Below are 17,294 nucleotides of genomic sequence, written 5' to 3' on the forward strand. Positions count from 1 at the left end.
GAGGCGTTGTGGTCCATAATTCTGGTGACACAGAGGCGTTGTGGTCCATAAGTCTGGTGACACAGAGGCGTTGTGGTCCATAATTCTGGTGACACAGAGGCGTTGTGGTCCATAAGTCTGGTGACACAGAGGCGTTGTGGTCCATAAGTCTAGTGACACAGGCGTTGTGGTCCATAAGTCTGGTGACACAGAGCCATTGTGGTCCATAAGTCTGGTGACACAGAGGGGTTGTGGTCCATAAGTCTGGTGACACAGGCTTTGTGGTCCATAAGTCTATGGGCAGTGTTGAGTCTATGGCAGTGTTGAGTCTATGGAAGTGTTGAGTCTATGGGTAGTGCTGAGTGTGTAGACAGTGTTGAGTCTGTGGGTAGTGTTGAGTCTATGGCAGTGTTGAGTCTATGGGTGGTAGTGTTGAGTCCATGGGTAGTGCTGAGTCTATGGGTAGCAGTGTTGAGTCTATGGGTGGCAGTGTTGAGTCCATGGGTAGTGCTGAGTCTATGGGCAGTGCTGATTGTATGTGCAGTGTTGAGTCTATAATAGTGTTGTGTCTATAGTAGTGTTGAGTCTATGGGTGGTAGTGTTGAGTCTATGGTAGTGTTGAGTCTATAGTAGTGTTGAGTCTATGGTAGTGTTGAGTCTATGGGTGGTAGTGTTGTGTCTGGTAGTGTTGTGTCTATGGTAGTGTTGAGTCTGTGGGTGGTAGTGTTGAGTCTATGGGTGGTAGTGTTGAGTCTATGGTAGTGTTGAGTCTGTGGTAGTGTTGAGTCTATGGTAGTGTTGAGTCTATGGTAGTGTTGAGTCTATGGTAGTGTTGTGTCTATGGTAGTGTTGAGTCTACAGTGAGGGAAAAAAGTATTTGGTCCCCTGCTGGTTTTGTACGTTAGCCCCATGACAAAGAAATGATCAGTCTATAATTTTAATGATACGTTTATTTGAACAGTGAGAGACAGAACAACAACAACAAAATTCAGAAAAACGCTTCGCTACGTGGCCACGAGTGACGGTGAAATATGAAGAAGGGGCGACCTTGAAGCGTGAAGGTCAGGAATCTTCTCCGGGTGCTCCTCCTCCCACGTTTGCAGGCGCCGATCAACGTCATCACAGCATCCCAATGGCAGTATTCTCGACACGAATATCTCGAGACTCAAGGAGGCTATTCTGGGCAAAATCATTCGCGTTATTATTATGATTATTGTAATCCTCATGTGTGTATGTTGAACTTCTTTCGCACAGTACGTAGCCAACCTTGCTATACATCCTAAATAGAATAGGATAGTCATCCTATGCAGAGACCGGTACCTGCCAATAAATGTGTAATTTTCCACCCTCGAGCTCAGATAAGAGCCGTCAAATGTATATTTGACAATGGTGACACTTTGATTTGTGTTTCTGGATAAGGTTAATAGGTTGCATTTTGCATTCAAACAGATGACTATACAGGAATACAGCTTCTGACCTTCAAGTGTGCATAACATTCATTTTATTTAAGCCGAGATGCCATTCATTAATGTGAATGGAAATAAGCTTAAATAAATGTTTTATGAAAGTATACCACATTGATGAAATTTATGGTGCGCATTATTGAAGGTCTGTGAACTTTCTAACAGTCTTCCCAGCAAGTGAAGAAATTTGTCAAGAATGTCTAAAACACTTTATATAAACAAAGTTAATGTTTAATGGTATATGTGAAAGCAGAGGATGGAGCTCTTTTTTTCATCAGCGGAGTACGGTGCCACACTCCTCTTACACAGCAACTCTTTGAGTTTATGGATCACGCAGAGATCGTAAAACTCTGCACGCCCGACTTGCAGGGCAGCACTGTGGTGTCTGTAAGAGCGTTCATTTTGATCTATGCACGTAGTCTTCAGTCTCGGTGGTGCTTTCCTGGGTAAATATTCTAATGAAATATGGATGATGAATGTTAGCAACTGCTCAATCTGCTGTGTGTGTGTATATATTTACATTTCTGCTCTAATTTGATGCGTGAGAAGGGGAGATCCATTTTTCACTTAATGGGAACCAGTCTTTCCGAAAAAAGACTGCAGTATAGTGGCTGTACAAATATACTTACAGCTTTGTTGAACAGCACCGCTCATCTTCATTACAGTGGAGATAACCCATGTATATCGGTTCACCAACATTGATCTGTTGTTCACACGTTACTAAGGTTGTGGTTATGCTGGTGGAGACAGAAAAATACACTCTCATCCCCACAGTCCACAATTGTAATGCGAGCTTGTGATCTTTGCAGGTCTTTCTCCGGGTCAGACCACCTTGCCTTGCACATGAAGAGTGTTGTACGTGTAGAGGCGTTACGGGAGGGTGACACGCGGTTGTGTAACGGTGGCCACAAACACGTGTAGAGGCGTTACGGGAGGGTGACACGCGGTTGTGTAACGGTGGCCACAAACACGTCCGATACGGCCACCACCCTGGGGGACTGTGGGGGACGCTGTGATCCCTCCCAGCCCCGCCCCTCAGTGAGGGACACTATAAAAGGTGGGACCCGGGGAGCTGAGGTTTAGTTCGACTCAAGCAAGATGAAGAGCCAGTGAAGAACGAAGATCGACTAGCCAGACCCTGGAACTCCTTTGGCCCGCTGCCCTTCTGAGGGCCGGGCAAGGCAAGCCAGGGTGTGACCCCAGAGCCAAGAGGGCCGATGACCTTCTGAGGGCCGGACTCGTGTGGCTGGTGGTCGGGACCTGCACCGAAGCTGGGCCAGGTCAGACAGCCTCCCGGGAGAGGACCAGGATAGAGGGAACCAGGGAGCTAGCGTGGGCTAAGGCTCGGGTAAATAAAAAAATGACAATGATGTAACTGCAGATACAGATAAAAGAGGCTGTGAAAAAAGAACCACATTTGTACATTACAAGTTACGTGCCTAAAGTCGTGTTCTAGGATGGACCACCGGAGTGGGCTTGAGAAAGACACTCACACCGCTTTCAGGGATGGTCAAGGCTGCTGATGGAATGGTAGCCAAAGCAGAAATGACTCCCTCAAGGATTATCACCATGGACGTGGAGTAATGTGAAAGGATAACGCGCAGGCATGAGATGGATGGTATTAGCATCATCGAAAGACCATGCGGAATTGTATTGGCGTGGGAATGCTTTCATTCAGCGGTGGATATTTCTGAGCTGATGGTCTCATACTTGTTAATATTGCTCTGATATGAAGTGCATGAATATGCACATATAAAACAGTCTGCCTCAGCAGCAGGCCATGCTTCCCCACCTGATGATGGACGCTTGTGTTGCACCCGAAACGTCGTGATTTATTTGATTTTATACGTGTTAAAGTCTCCCATAGACTTCAATGTTAAAGTCTCCCATAGACTTCAATGTTAAAGTCTCCCATAGACTTCGATGCTAAAGTCTCCCATAGACTTCAATGTTAAAGTCTCCCATAGACTTCAATGTTAAAGTCTCCCATAGACTTCAATGTTAAAGTCTCCCATAGACTTCAATGTTAAAGTCTCCCATAGGCTTCAATGTTAAAGTCTCCCATAGACTTCAATGTTAAAGGCTCCCATAGACTTCAATGTTAAAGTCTCCCATAGACTTCAATGTTAAAGTCTCCCATAGACTTCAATGTTAAAGTCTCCCATAGACTTCGATGCTAAAGTCTCCCATAGACTTCAATGTTAAAGCCTCCCATAGACTTCAATGTTAAAGTCTCCCATAGACTTCAATGTTAAAGTCTCCCATAGACTTCAATGTTAAAGTCTCCCATAGACTTCAATGTTAAAGTCTCCCATAGACTTAAATGTTAAAGTCTCCCATAGACTTCAATGTTAAAGTCTCCCATAGACTTCAATGCTAAAGTCTCCCATAGACTTCAATGTTAAAGTCTCCCATAGAGTTCAATGTTAAAGTCTCCCATAGACTTCAATGATAAAGTCTCCCATAGACTTCAATGTTAAAGTCTCCCATAGACTTCAATGTTAAAGTCTCCCATAGACTTCAATGTTAAAGTCTCCCATAGACTTCGATGCTAAAGTCTCCCATAGACTTCAATGTTAAAGTCTCCCATAGACTTCAATGTTAAAGTCTCCCATAGACTTCAATGTTAAAGTCTCCCATAGACTTCAAAGAATATGGACACAGCAACCAACCTTATTTATTCACTCTAAGCCCTGTGCAGTTTTAATGAAGGTTATACCTGATTGTAAATCAAATGCGACATCATTTAATTTCAAAGGCACGAACCAATAATGCTAATAAAATACAATGCGGGAATATAGATGAGTTCAAAATGAAAATGTGTTTTTTCTTTGCAAGCTAACTGTATGAAAAATTACATCTGTTGAAGAAATAAATTACTTGCTCAAAGGATTAAATCACCTTCCATTATTCAATGTGCATCTCAGATTACTGTTTCTGTGACTAAAGACAATGCAAGTGATCATTGCTGAGATTTGTTGCCAAGATTTGTTCCACTTGCTTGTGTACAGTATATATATTACTTTCATGTTACTGTTTAAATAGAAGGAAGACGTCGTAATGACCCAACGCCACCTATTTCACGGCGTGACTCCACAGGAGAGCCAGGTGATAGGTTTAAGTCTTCTCGACGATTGCCTTGACCTTTGCTAAGATTAGCCAAATAAGCGGATTCTTTACTCATCCATCCCTCGAAGTTGGCTGTATCACTTGGGGTAGCTAATACCCACATTAGAATGAGCCAGCACCGTTTTTAATGACAGACAGAAAAATGGAATGATGGATTGATCCATTGATATCAATATCGATTTCGCATTTAATTAAGCATGCATTGAATCGAATATGAAAACAATGGATTATTTTTATCTGAATGTTTATGCAATGGGCCCAAGACCACTGCTAAATTCACTACAATGTTATAAAAAACGGATAGATGATTTTATTTAAATTGCAGCAATTCATCTAATCACGAGGTGCAACTAGTGACATCATTGTTACACCTACATCAGAGAGCCACCTTGCATTTTTCTTTTCACTTAATTTGGATTCGACCAACTCTGAGAGTGACACACACTACACACAGTACTCACACTACACACAGTACTCACACACTACACACAGTACTCACACACTACACACACAGTACTCACACAATACACACAGTATTCACACAATACACACAGTATTCACACACTACACACACAGTACTCACACACTACACACACAGTACTCACACACTACACACACAGTACTCACACACTACACACAGTACTCACACACTACACACAGTACTCACACACTACACACACAGTACTCACACAATACACACAGTATTCACACAATACACACACAGTACTCACACACTACACACACAGTACTCACACAGTACTCACACAGTACTCACACACTACACACACAGTACTCACACACTACACACAGTACTCACACACTACACACACAGTACTCACACACTACACACACAGTACTCACACACTACACACACAGTACTCACACACTACACACACAGTACTCACACACTACACACACTACACACACAGTACTCACACACTACACACACGGTACTCACACACTGCACACAGTATTCACACACTACACACAGTACTCACACACGCCCGACCGCCTTTGTCTCCCCAGTCGCGATGTTTACACACCGTACCAGGTACTCATTTGAGGCTGAGTCGACCTAGGGGAGGCCCGGGACCGGTTCAGATAATCGTCACTGGTGTTTGGCCGTGAGCGGGAATCGAACCCAGGTCGCCAGGTTCATAGCGCAGCGCGCTAACCGCTACACTATCGCTCCCCACACTGACACACACACAGACACACAGACACACACACACACACAGACACACACACACAGACATACACACACAGACACACACACAGACACACACACAGACACACACACACAGACACACACACACAGACACACAGACACACACACACATACACATAGACACACACACAGACACACACACACACACAGACACACACACAGACACACACACACACAGACACACACACACAGACACACACACAGACACAGACACACACAGACATACACACACACAGACATACACACACACACAGACATACACACACACAGACATACACACACACAGACATACACACACACAGACAGACACACACACAGACACACACACAGACACACACATACATACCAACAGACACACACACAGACAAACAAAGATCCCCCATATAGCCTTAACAGACTGTAGGGGCAAGTGCTGTTAGCGAGCACCTATGAAGGCCGGAACGCTACACGAGGGGGTGGGTGGCCAGCACCACGCCCGACCGCCTTTGTCTCCCAAGTGGCAATGTTTACACACCGCACCAGGTACTCATTTGAGGCTGAGTCGACCTAGGGGAGGCCCGGGACCGGTTCAGATAATCGTCACTGGTGTTGGCCGTGAGCGGGAATCGAACCCGGGTCGCCAGGTTCATAGCGCAGCGCGCTAACCGCTACAATATCGCTCCCCACACACACAGACACACACACAGACACATACTAACACACACACACAGACATACACACACACAGACACACACAGACACACACACAAACACACACACACACAGACACACACACAGACACACAACAACCGCCATTCGCCACTAAGTGGCGGTGACGTCACCACGACGCTTGTGCCAGGCTATGTGCACCCTGAGGCCACGTGAAGTGTCGAACGCCCGCTGGCAGGAGGTCACGGGGCAGACCCAGGTGCCACGGGTCGACTGACTGAGATGACTGGCTGATGCACCACCTGTGCCCCCTACTGTGCCAACCTGCTGTGCTTTAGCCACCCGGCGCTCCGCTCGTTGTTGTGAGCGTCGCTCCTCCGCCCTCCGTTGTTGTTGGAGGGCGACTACCTCCAACTGCCCAGTAGCATCCTTCACGAGCCTCCTCCACAGAGGTCGATCTTGACACCGCTGGTACCAGTCATCGGCAAGTCCACTCAGCTCCACGGCCTCCTGTACCACATCACTCCATCTCTTCTCTAGCCCGTGCCGCGCCCGCTTAGCCCCATCAATCCGGCCGAACAAAAGCTGTTTCGGCATGCGTTGGCTGGGCATGCGGGCTACATGACCCAGCCATCGCAGCCTTGCCCGCCGGAGGAGCTCACCGATGGGACCTTGCCCAGATCTTTCAAGGATTTGTGAGCTCCTCACACAATCCAGTCTGGTTAAACCCAGGATGGATCGTAGGCAGGCCAGCCTAAATGTTTCTAACCGGCGAAGATGTTCCATTAGGGGGGTCCACGTTTCGCAAGCGTAGAGAAGGGAGGGAATGACCGTGGCCGAGAAGACCTGAAGCTTAGTGCGGAGCGACAGACCAGGTAGCTTCCACACAGCGTTACGCAACCGATGAAAAGATATTGCCGCTCGACTGATTCGGAGTGAGACCTCTGCTGTTAAACTGGAGCCAGTCATAAGCACACTACCCAGGTATGGGAAACTCTCCACTCTCTCCACAACTGCCCCATCACCGATTGGGAGTTGTGGGGGTGGAGTGTCCGATGGTACAAAATACCCAGCCAGGTGCTTATTTTTGGTGGGGCTGATGGTAAGGCCCCACCTCTTAGTGGCACGCTCCAGTCTCAGCAGCAGCATCTCCAACTCCTCCTCTGACTGAGCAGCTATTACCAAATCATCAGCGTACATAACGTGGTTGACCAATAGGGAGCCATCCCTTGACCGCACCCGGGCATCGATCAGCCTCCCATTATATCTGTACCATTTGGAGATTCCCCCGGTACAGCTATTGAAGGCTTCACGAACTACGTGGTCAAAATAGATGTTAAATAATGTGGGAGCCAGAGGACATCCCTGTCGCACCCCAAGGTGTACAGGGAATGGCTCTGACTCCCGGCCACGTAGTTTTACCCGGCCCGCTCACCATCATGAAGGTCCTTAATGATCGTGAGCAGAGGGTCAGGTACTCCAAAAGCACGAAGAACGACCCAGAGCCCAGGCCTACTGATGGTATCATAGGCTGTGACCAGGTCAATAAAGCAGAGATTTAGGTCTTGTTGGAATTCCCTACACCTCTGCTGTAGCAGACGGACAGAAAATATGGCATCTGTGCAGGACCGCCCTTTCCTGAAACCGCATTGGGGCTCCGCAAGCCGCTCAGCGTGCCTGGCAAGGCGATGCTGAATAATCCTTGCCAGGACCTTTCCCGGCACACTGAGGAGTGAGATGCCCCTGTAGTTGTTACAGTCTGTGCGGTCCCCCTTCTTAAAGAGGGGGACCACCAGGGCATCCTTCCAATCCTGCGGAACCCGTCCAGCGGCCCAGACCGTTGTTATGATGTCATATAGGGCAGTCTGTGCACAAACGCCACCCTCCCTCAGCATTTCGCTTGAGAGATCATCTCTGCTCGCTGTATTTCCTGGTCTCAGACTCCGGATCGCCTTCAGTACTTCCTCAACAGATGGCACCTCAGCCAGCCACTCACAGGGGGTGACTTCTTCCAATATTTGAGGCACCGCAGCCTCAGCAGGGTCATCCTCACTTTGTGCCACGATGTTTTCCTGGCTGAGGGATTTTCCCTCCCCCAGGACCTCACAGAAATGCTCAGCAAATCTGCAAACCTGTTCCTGGGGGTCGGAGATTGGATAACCGTTTTTTCCCCTAATGATGGTAATAGGTGTGGCGCTGCAGGTTACTTTTTTGATGGAGTTAAATAGGGATTTGTGATCACGGGCCACTGAGGCAGACTCCATCTCCTCAGCAGCCCGCGACCACCACCCATCCTTGCAGCGCCTCACGGCTCTCCGAACCTCCGAGCGAAGGCTGCGGTAAGCCTCCTCATTCTCTGACGTGGGATTCTGTAGCCGATGACAGTGGGCCTGTCGCTTTTTCTCAACCATCCTGAACACCTACTCTGTCAGCCAGGGTCTCTGGGGAGGTCTGGACCGCGTACCCAAAGCAGCCTTTGCAGCTGCATGAGTCACAGTCCTAAACCTCGCCCATTTACCCTCGACATCAGGAGGAGTCGGGGACGATGCCATTCCCAGCCGCAAGCGATGATGAAATTCACGCTTGCAACTTTCATCAGATAACTGAGACCAGGCCACTTTAGGTCGGAATGGGGTCCTGGGTGTACACCCACCACCGGAGTGGAAGAATGGCAGGCGCATCTTACAGATGACTAGTCGATGGTCAGAGGGCAGATCAGCTCCACGGTAGGTCCTGGTGTCAAGGACATAGGCTCGCATCCGCTGGTCCGTCACTATGTAGTCCAGCAGATGTTCTTGCTTGGACCCGGCATGCATCCATGATGTTGTGTGGATGCGCCGATGCCCGAACAACGTGTTGGTAATTACAAGCCCATGGGCTGCACAAAAATCTAGCAGCCTCCTACCGTTGTTATTGAGCTGATCTGGCCCATGCCCTCCAATCACTCCAGACCAGGTGCCAGTATCATGACCAACTCGGGCATTAAAGTCACCCAACATGATGACTCTATCCCGAGGGGCCACTTTAGCCAGCACCTGTGACAGGAGGTCATAGAAGGCATCTGACTCATCGGCTTTGCCTGCATCCCTCCACGGATGTTCATCTTCGGTGGGGGCATAGGTAACCACGACCACCATTCCTCGCCTCCGGTTGATGGGAAGGCGAGCCCAAAGTAGCCTGGGGCTTACAGCTTCCCACACCTCACCGCCACGTTCCCACGCCCCCTTCATTCTTTTGTTCAAAAGAAGAGCCACACCCTGTTGTTTGGCAGTCTGCTGCCCCGAGTAGAGGACTGTCCACCCCTCATGGTGGTAGGAGCCAGAGCCGGTCCACCGGACCTCCTGAATGCCGCATAGATCCAGGCGGTACCGGTCCAGCTCCCGACAGAGGAATGGCAGCCTCTCCTCCGCAGTGAGCGTCCGAACATTCCACGTGGCCACCCGTAGTGGCTTTTCGTTGTTTCTGGAGGAGCCCCGAGGGTGGATATTCAATCTCCTGGCTCCGCCAATTGGGGTTTGGCCAGGAGACGTCATAGACGCCTGGCCCCCCGGGGCCTCCGGCACCTGTCCAGAGCCCCCGTTTAGCCCCTGTGGTGGACACATATGCCATGAGGGGAGGAGCCAATCAAAATTGGATCTCCCCCCACAGCACTGTTCACGACAGTTGCCCGTCCGGCACCGCGAGGAGGTAGAACATCTTTCCAATGGTTGCTTAATTTGAAACCATCTTCTCGGTTGAAATTGTGTCTGTGTTTGTAGATCTGAATTGCCTCGTGAAGAAATCTCTGATTTAAAAAAACCCGTGGGTTTGCAAAGAACCTTGGTATCGGAGAAAATTATATCGTGATCACCCACAGCTTTGTAACAGTGATCAGCTACGGCAAAAGAATTCGTTCTGCCGTGTTTCAAATCTGATTTGTGCTCGCGAATTCGGTCAGAGACATGTCGCTTCGTCTCCCCGATATAGCAATCACTGCAGGTACAACTCAATTTGTAAACCCCGGGGTACTGTAAGTCAGGAATGACATCCTTCACGGATGGGATCAGATCACAAATTTTGTGTACTGTATTGAACCGGACCTGTATCTCGTGTTTGTTTAGAATTTTTGGAAATCTTTTTAGTGACGCCTGCTATATATGGTAGTGTGATGGTTTTGACCAGAGTATCAAGTGGTTGTTTCTGTATGGAGGGAGAGACAGAAACAACCACTTGATACTCCGAGCATTGAAATAGCTGAGGGATTAGTTTGTGACTGGTCACAGAAATGGCTATGTTAAAGTCAAAGCCTACACATCCACAGAGGCACCTAGTACAAATCAAACAGGAGAATTTAGCATTGAAATAACTGAGGGATTAGCTTGTGACTGGTCATAGAAATAGCTATGTTAAAGTCAAAGCCTACACATCCACAGATTATTATTTCCCTTCTACGTGACTTTGCCGAAAGAACCAAGAATATCTTCTCTGCGATGCGCTTTGTCTTAAATGGTGGAGATTTTTCTACGAAGGTTTTCTGACCGCTGTCCTTGCAATATGCCTGTGTCCATAAGAATCCGTGCCACCGGGGAGATGTGTGACGATCTGAAGTGCCAAGCCTCTTCAGTGCAACAAACATTCACGAGAGGTACATTCTCAACATTGACGGTGTGACACGTTTAGCGATTAAACTTGCTTGTCTTTGACTCACGTGGGTCACGTGCGTACGGTGATAATGGACATTGACGGTGTAACACATTTAGTGATTAAACCTGCTTGTCGTTGACTCACGTGGGTCACGTTCGTGCGGTGATAATGGACGTTGACGGTGTAACACGTTTAGTGATTAAACTTGATTGTCGTTGACTCACGTGGGTCACGTGCGTACGGTGATAATGACATTGACGGTGTAACACGTTTAGTGATTAAACCTGCTTGTCGTTGACTCACGTGGGTCAAGTGCGTACGGTGATAATGACGTTGACGGTGTAACACGTTTAGTGATTAAACTTGCTTGTCGTTGACTCACGTGGGTCACGTGCGTACGGTGATAATGAACATTGACAGTGTAACACGTTTAGTGATTAAACTTGCTTGTCGTTGACTCACGTGGGTCACGTGCTTGCGGTGATAATGAACATTGACGGTGTAACACGTTTAGTGATTAAACTTGCTTGTCGTTGACTCACGTGGGTCACGTGCGTACGGTGATATTGACAGCTGAAGCAGAAAAGGAAAACACGGAATATGTTAACTTGTCACGGAAGCAAGAAACGAAGGTAAATGTACGATACATTTTTTATTTTGTTTTAATTTAATTGTATTTCTTGACAAACGTATAATGGTATAAACGTGCACACGTGCACATTTCATATTGATGCTTAAACCCTGCTGTCATCTTCCTTTAAAGACATTTGCGGTGACTCTCGGCGATTTAAATTTAAAGACTCAAAATAACAAGAACGTTACGTTGGACAAAGGTGAGTCTCGTGCATGGTGACGCAATGCATAGCTCAGTAATAAGAAGGTTTTGTCAAATATATAGAGCACCAATGTCCTGAAACTGTCATATATCGTATATTTGTTTGGGCACAGTGGTGCATGCTTGTAAGTAAACTACAAACCCGTTCGGCTGTGAAGTGGCGGTACAGAAAATGGGCCCCTTGATTCCAGCTGTGCGAAGCTTTTAAGTGGTGTGAGCTTGAGTTTTACTGATAGGAACCTCCTGGTTACACCACCAGCCCACAGGGGGTTATTCAAGTGGTGTTAGCTTGAGTCTTACTGGTAGGAACCTCCTGGTTAGACCACCAGCCCACAGGGGATTATTTAAGTGGTGTGAGCTTGAGTTTTACTGGTAGGAACCTCCTGGTTACACCACCAGCCCACAGGGGATTATTTAAGTGGTGTGAGCTTGAGTCTTACTGGTATGAACCTGCTGGTTACACCACCAGCCCACAGGGGGTTATTTAAGTGGTGTGAGCTTGAGTCTTACTAGTAGGAACCGCCTGGTTACACCACCAGCCCACAGGGGATTATTTAAGTGGTGTGAGCTTGAGTTTTACTGGTAGGAACCTCCTGGTTACACCACCAGCCCACAGGGGGTTATTTAAGTGGTGTGAGCTTGAGTCTTACTAGTAGGAACCGCCTGGTTACACCACCAGCCCACAGGGGATTATTTAAGTGGTGTGAGCTTGAGTTTTACTGGTAGGAACCTCCTGGTTACACCACCAGCCCACAGGGGATTATTTAAGTGGTGTGAGCTTGAGTTTTACTGGTAGCAACCTCCTGGTTACACCACCAGCCCACAGGGGATTATTGTGTCCGTCCGTTCGTCGTGCATCCAAAAATGGGAGGGGTGGGGCTGGGTGGAGAGGGGAGGGTGGGGAGGGAGGGAGGGGCTGGGTGGGGAGGGAGGGGCTGGGTGGGGGGTGGGAGGGGTGGGGCTGGGTGGGGAGGGGCTGGTCACCCCGTGGTGCCCTTATAAAACTCAACGTGTAACCTACTCACGCCGGCTTTGTGCCCGCCCTCACAGTCGGGCATATTTGCGGAATACACCACGTGGTGCCGCCATTGACCGGGCAACCCAACGTTCCTACCAGCTCCCTCCACAGGAGAATGTGTTATCTGGGTCGTGTGGAATCCTTCCACTTGCAAAAATAGGCACTGAAGTTATCGATCGTTGAATATCACCTGCTTTGTCACGCGGATTAGAAATCTGGACTTCGACAGTGAGAATGGAACAAAATCTGAAAAGTGCACAAATAAGGATCATTGAAAAGGATCAGAGACCGAACGGAAATTCGAGACACGCAGCGTCGAGTGTTAAGGTGAAAGTAAGTTGGGCTTGGTCGGGTACACGTCGCTCGAACGGGTGATGGTCGATGTCGAGGCTGGTGACAACATTGGGCAGCCAAATGAGGGACGGCTACCACGGAGATGGAGCCATGGGATCCGGCTCGCGTGCAGCAGCAGCAGCAAGGCCATGAGGGTTGACGGTGGCTTGGGGAGGCCTCCATCGAGCAGTGGATAGAGCACTGTCGATGCTGATCAATGACAGTTGTGGTTTTCCTGGATGAATATTGATGCGCTCAACTATTTTGTTGAAATGTTGATTTTAAGCTTTCGCGACCGCAGCGATTCATATCCTTGGTTCTTTCGGTAAAGTCACCACGTAGAAGGGAAACAATAAAATAATACAAATATATATTAAACAATAAAATTCTCACGACGTTTCGACTGTAACACAAGCAGTCATCATCAGGTGTGAAAAACCAACGGCAAGAGACATTTGATGTATGCTGGCTTTCAGACAGCATACATAAAATTTTCGTCTCCCCGCCCTCCTCTTTTCTGAACATAGATGGACTCGTCCATCTAAACAAACTGCCAAATCGCTATCCGTGGTGCCAACGCTTAAAAATAAATAAATGCAAACACCGTTTAAAAATAAATAAATGAATACAAACCGCCACTTCTTTTAAATGTTTCTTGCCGTTGGTTTTCACACCTGATGATGACTGTTTGTGCTACAGTCGAAACGTCGTGAGAATTTTATTGTTATATATATTTTATTATTTTATTGTTTCCCTTCAACGTGACTTTACCGAAAGAACCAAGAATATTTTGTTGAACATACGATGCGGGTGTTGTACGCAGTGGAAGTAGCTGTGGAAGAAATGGGAAGAGCGCAGTGGGACTTTACAATCAAGTTGACGATTAAAGAAAGCCAGGTTCGTGTGAAATCATGAGCTGATCGCTTTTGCTCACATTTTAAATGCATATTTAGAACAAAATATTGGATTAAATTGTCATGTGTTACATTTTACAAACTAGTGTATATACAGCACAAACATAAGGGTCTGTTCTAATACAGGCTCATATTCTTTGTTGATTTCAAATGTAAGAAATTCAGCTCCCAAAGACATGCCTCTCTCAATCATGAAATATCCTTTGAAGAGTAAGATCACCTTCAAATAAAAACTGACGTATTCATGTTCCTATCCCAAACTATTGCCTTTAACGCCTACTATTGCCATTCTGTACATTGGGTAATACATTGGTTTTACAATTTACAAACGTCTGTATAACAATACAATGCCTAAAATGTGACTTATTTCCACTTTAAAACGTATTTAGTGCCCAACATTCATTTGTTCAACGAAATATATGGGATGTACACATTTTTACCTCTTCACGTTGATTTTTCAAGTTCTTTTCATTCTCGTAAACAAAACTTAGTTGAATTAAATGATGACTTGCAAACCAGAAAGCATGCCTTGCCCAGCAGATTCGTGTATACAGTCATATTATTTTAATAGGGTGTTTCCCCTTTTTTCTGGCAACAAAACTGAAACCTTTTTACAAGGATTCATGTCACTGTATTAACCACAATACCTGCAGTCAAAATGCAAACAAAAAACACGCCAAAAGACGTCATCTGGTCGAGCACCAATTGGGTCGAGGCTCAAAAGAAAGCCGTCCCTTGGTGTGGACCAATCAGTTTCAAGGACGATGCATCATATATTATCATAGTATGTGTTTTGTTTGCATTTTGACTGCAGGTATTGTGGTTAATGCAATAACATGAATCCTTGTAAAAAAAGGTTTCAGTTTTGTTGCCAGAAAAAAAATGGGAAAAAACCCCTATTATGATATTTTGGTACTGGCAAAGGAGGTCTAATGATGTAGTCGTAGCATTGTTCAGGAGTTAGCAACATACACCGTTCTGTCTTTCGCTTTAAGGTCAAAGAAAATTCTGAGCTATTGGAGTTAAGAAATGAAGTACTCAAAACGACCTCTCACGCGTTGCAAGATCCCAGTTCAAACTGTGCTGGACTCGAAGGAATAAAGCGTGAGTGCATTAACATTCAGACTTGATTTGAAGCTTTCGTGACTGCAGGGATTACTCTTTGGTTTTTTCAGTAAAGTCACGTATAAATAAGAAATAATAAAATAACATAATAGCAGCACAAGCAGCCATCATCGGGTACAGAAGAGCTAAATTATGAGAGAGGGGAGACACATAACCTCAGATGTATATAAAGACACCCAAGTAGGGGGAACTAACACAGATACAACAGGGGACACAGAGAGAGAAGCATACCAGACAAACAGGGTTTACCCAAAAAAAATTTGGAAACCATGTAAAGCAACACAGATGGTCGGTCAAAACACAATTAACGCATAGTCCGGTTGATCACGCTATTTCAAAAGATTGCTCAATTGCAAGTAAAGTTTGATACTCAAAACACAGACCGCACACACACACACAGACAACCAAGTAGAGCGAGCCAGCACAGAGACAAGCACACAGTAAAGTTGCCTTTACTGTGTGCTTGCATTAACATTGTGGGCGTTTGCCAACAGCCTGGATATGTGTGCGATAGGCAGGCAAATGTCTGCGCATCTGACCGCGAAAGTTGATCTCAATTTTGTTTGTTTTACGCGAATTGACAGGCAACTTTCCAACACGACTTGAGCAAGCACAGGAAGAAATTAATACCCTCAGTCTTGAAAGAGATCGCCGTCAGGAAGTTGAAAGCACACTTCAGGTGACAAATCCATTCATGTTTATGTAGAAGATTGTCTGCGTACCTATTTCTGTATATTTTGATCTGAATGGTCTTCTGTAGCCTTTTTGCAAATCTCAGCTCTTTACTGTATCTGAAAGATGTAGCGGGTCTAATGCCTCATTGATTTAATCTTCATCTATATATATAAAAGGAAAATTTGTGAATGTGTGCGTTTGTTCGAAATGTATCGCATACTTCCCAACATGCAACAAACTTGAAATTTTGCACGTGGGTAGTTTCCAGACTGTACACAATGAAAAATGTATAAAAATAGACTTTTTTTATTTGGGGGGGGGGGGGAGGCACGATAATTGATATAAAACATTGCACAAGTGAGCGGTGACGTCACATCTGTGATGTCACCCGCATGCGGCAGCGTTATGCAATGTGCCTGCTGACGTCACACATCCCCCCCCCCCGACCCTCCGCGCAGGCCGCGTGTCCCGCACAAATGCGCGGTACAGCTGTCTCGATTTTCTACGTCAACGCGACTATTTTCAGCGCGCTCTTAAATATAAAGCAGAAGATCCGTTTGTGTGCGAAGCAGCAAAAACTCTAGAACGCTGAGCTCTGACGTTGTGAAATTTGCACAGCCGACGCCGTCTGGAATTTCTAAGGGAACGCGACGATTTTCAGCTCGCCACGTCATTCCCTCCCCGAGTTGCCTTAATCGAACCTTACGCATAAGTGGGTTATGGTTAAATTTCTGTCAGCGAAAAACATCCGTGTCAAATTGATTTGTTTCGGCTGTTTTATTTCTTGCAAGTGTCAATTTTTTTTCCAGGGTTTTTTGTCAGTGAAATGTAAGGGAATGTGAAATTAATCCAAGACAAGAATCCAAGTCCCGGGCGAAGCCGGGTAGTAAAGCTCGTGCGGTATTAATGGAAATATTACTTTCAGAAATAGTGATGACTAAACGTGTTTTCTGCCACTGCTGTATTATGATAAGATTCAAAACACGGAGAGCAGTCTTGCAGTGGAGGAGCGAGAGCACACTACAAGCACGACGGAGCTGCAACAATCGCGTGACCAGCCGCAACACGAACATCGGGACCTAAACGTAATTGTGCAAAACCTAGAGAAGGCAAACGAAGAGTTGCCGGAAGCAGCCGGCCAGAGGCAAGTGGTGAACTTTTTACAGCACAGCAAGTCGGGTGCGCTGAGATGTTATCATTACATCGCTCTTGTTACGTACCACGCTGGTTGACGCATGGAAGCCCCTCACCAGTGTTCTTAACTAATTTTCAGAGGCAGGGAGGGTGGGGAGGGTGGGCAGGTTCGCCGATAAGACATCGTAAAG

The 17,294-nt window shown here is 46.6% G+C and overlaps 1 protein-coding gene across 2 annotated transcripts; it reads left to right on the forward strand.

Moving 5' to 3' along the window:
• The first annotated feature begins 10,986 nt into the window (after positions 1-10,986).
• Positions 10,987-17,217, forward strand: LOC142908641 (uncharacterized). 2 transcript variants are annotated; one of them, XM_076059402.1, is made up of 7 exons: positions 10,987-11,070; positions 11,643-11,701; positions 11,833-11,902; positions 14,079-14,152; positions 15,165-15,273; positions 15,879-15,973; positions 16,944-17,217. In XM_076059402.1, the coding sequence occupies exons 1-7, from the start codon at positions 11,016-11,018 to the stop codon at positions 17,199-17,201; spliced, it is 720 nt and encodes a 239-aa protein (XP_075915517.1). In that variant the 5' UTR covers positions 10,987-11,015; the 3' UTR covers positions 17,202-17,217. The 2 variants fall into 2 exon arrangements, with proteins under 2 accessions (XP_075915517.1, XP_075915518.1); XM_076059403.1 differs by lacking the exon at positions 15,165-15,273 and having other exon boundaries at positions 16,944-17,132.
• The last annotated feature ends 77 nt before the right edge of the window (positions 17,218-17,294 follow it).

The sequence above is a fragment of the Petromyzon marinus genome, unplaced genomic scaffold, assembly GCF_048934315.1.
Source record: "Petromyzon marinus isolate PM22_M1 ecotype Great Lakes invasive population unplaced genomic scaffold, UKy_Petmar_22M1.pri1.0 PM_G_Scaffold_10, whole genome shotgun sequence".
In the NCBI taxonomy this organism is placed as follows: Eukaryota; Metazoa; Chordata; class Hyperoartia; order Petromyzontiformes; family Petromyzontidae; genus Petromyzon; species Petromyzon marinus.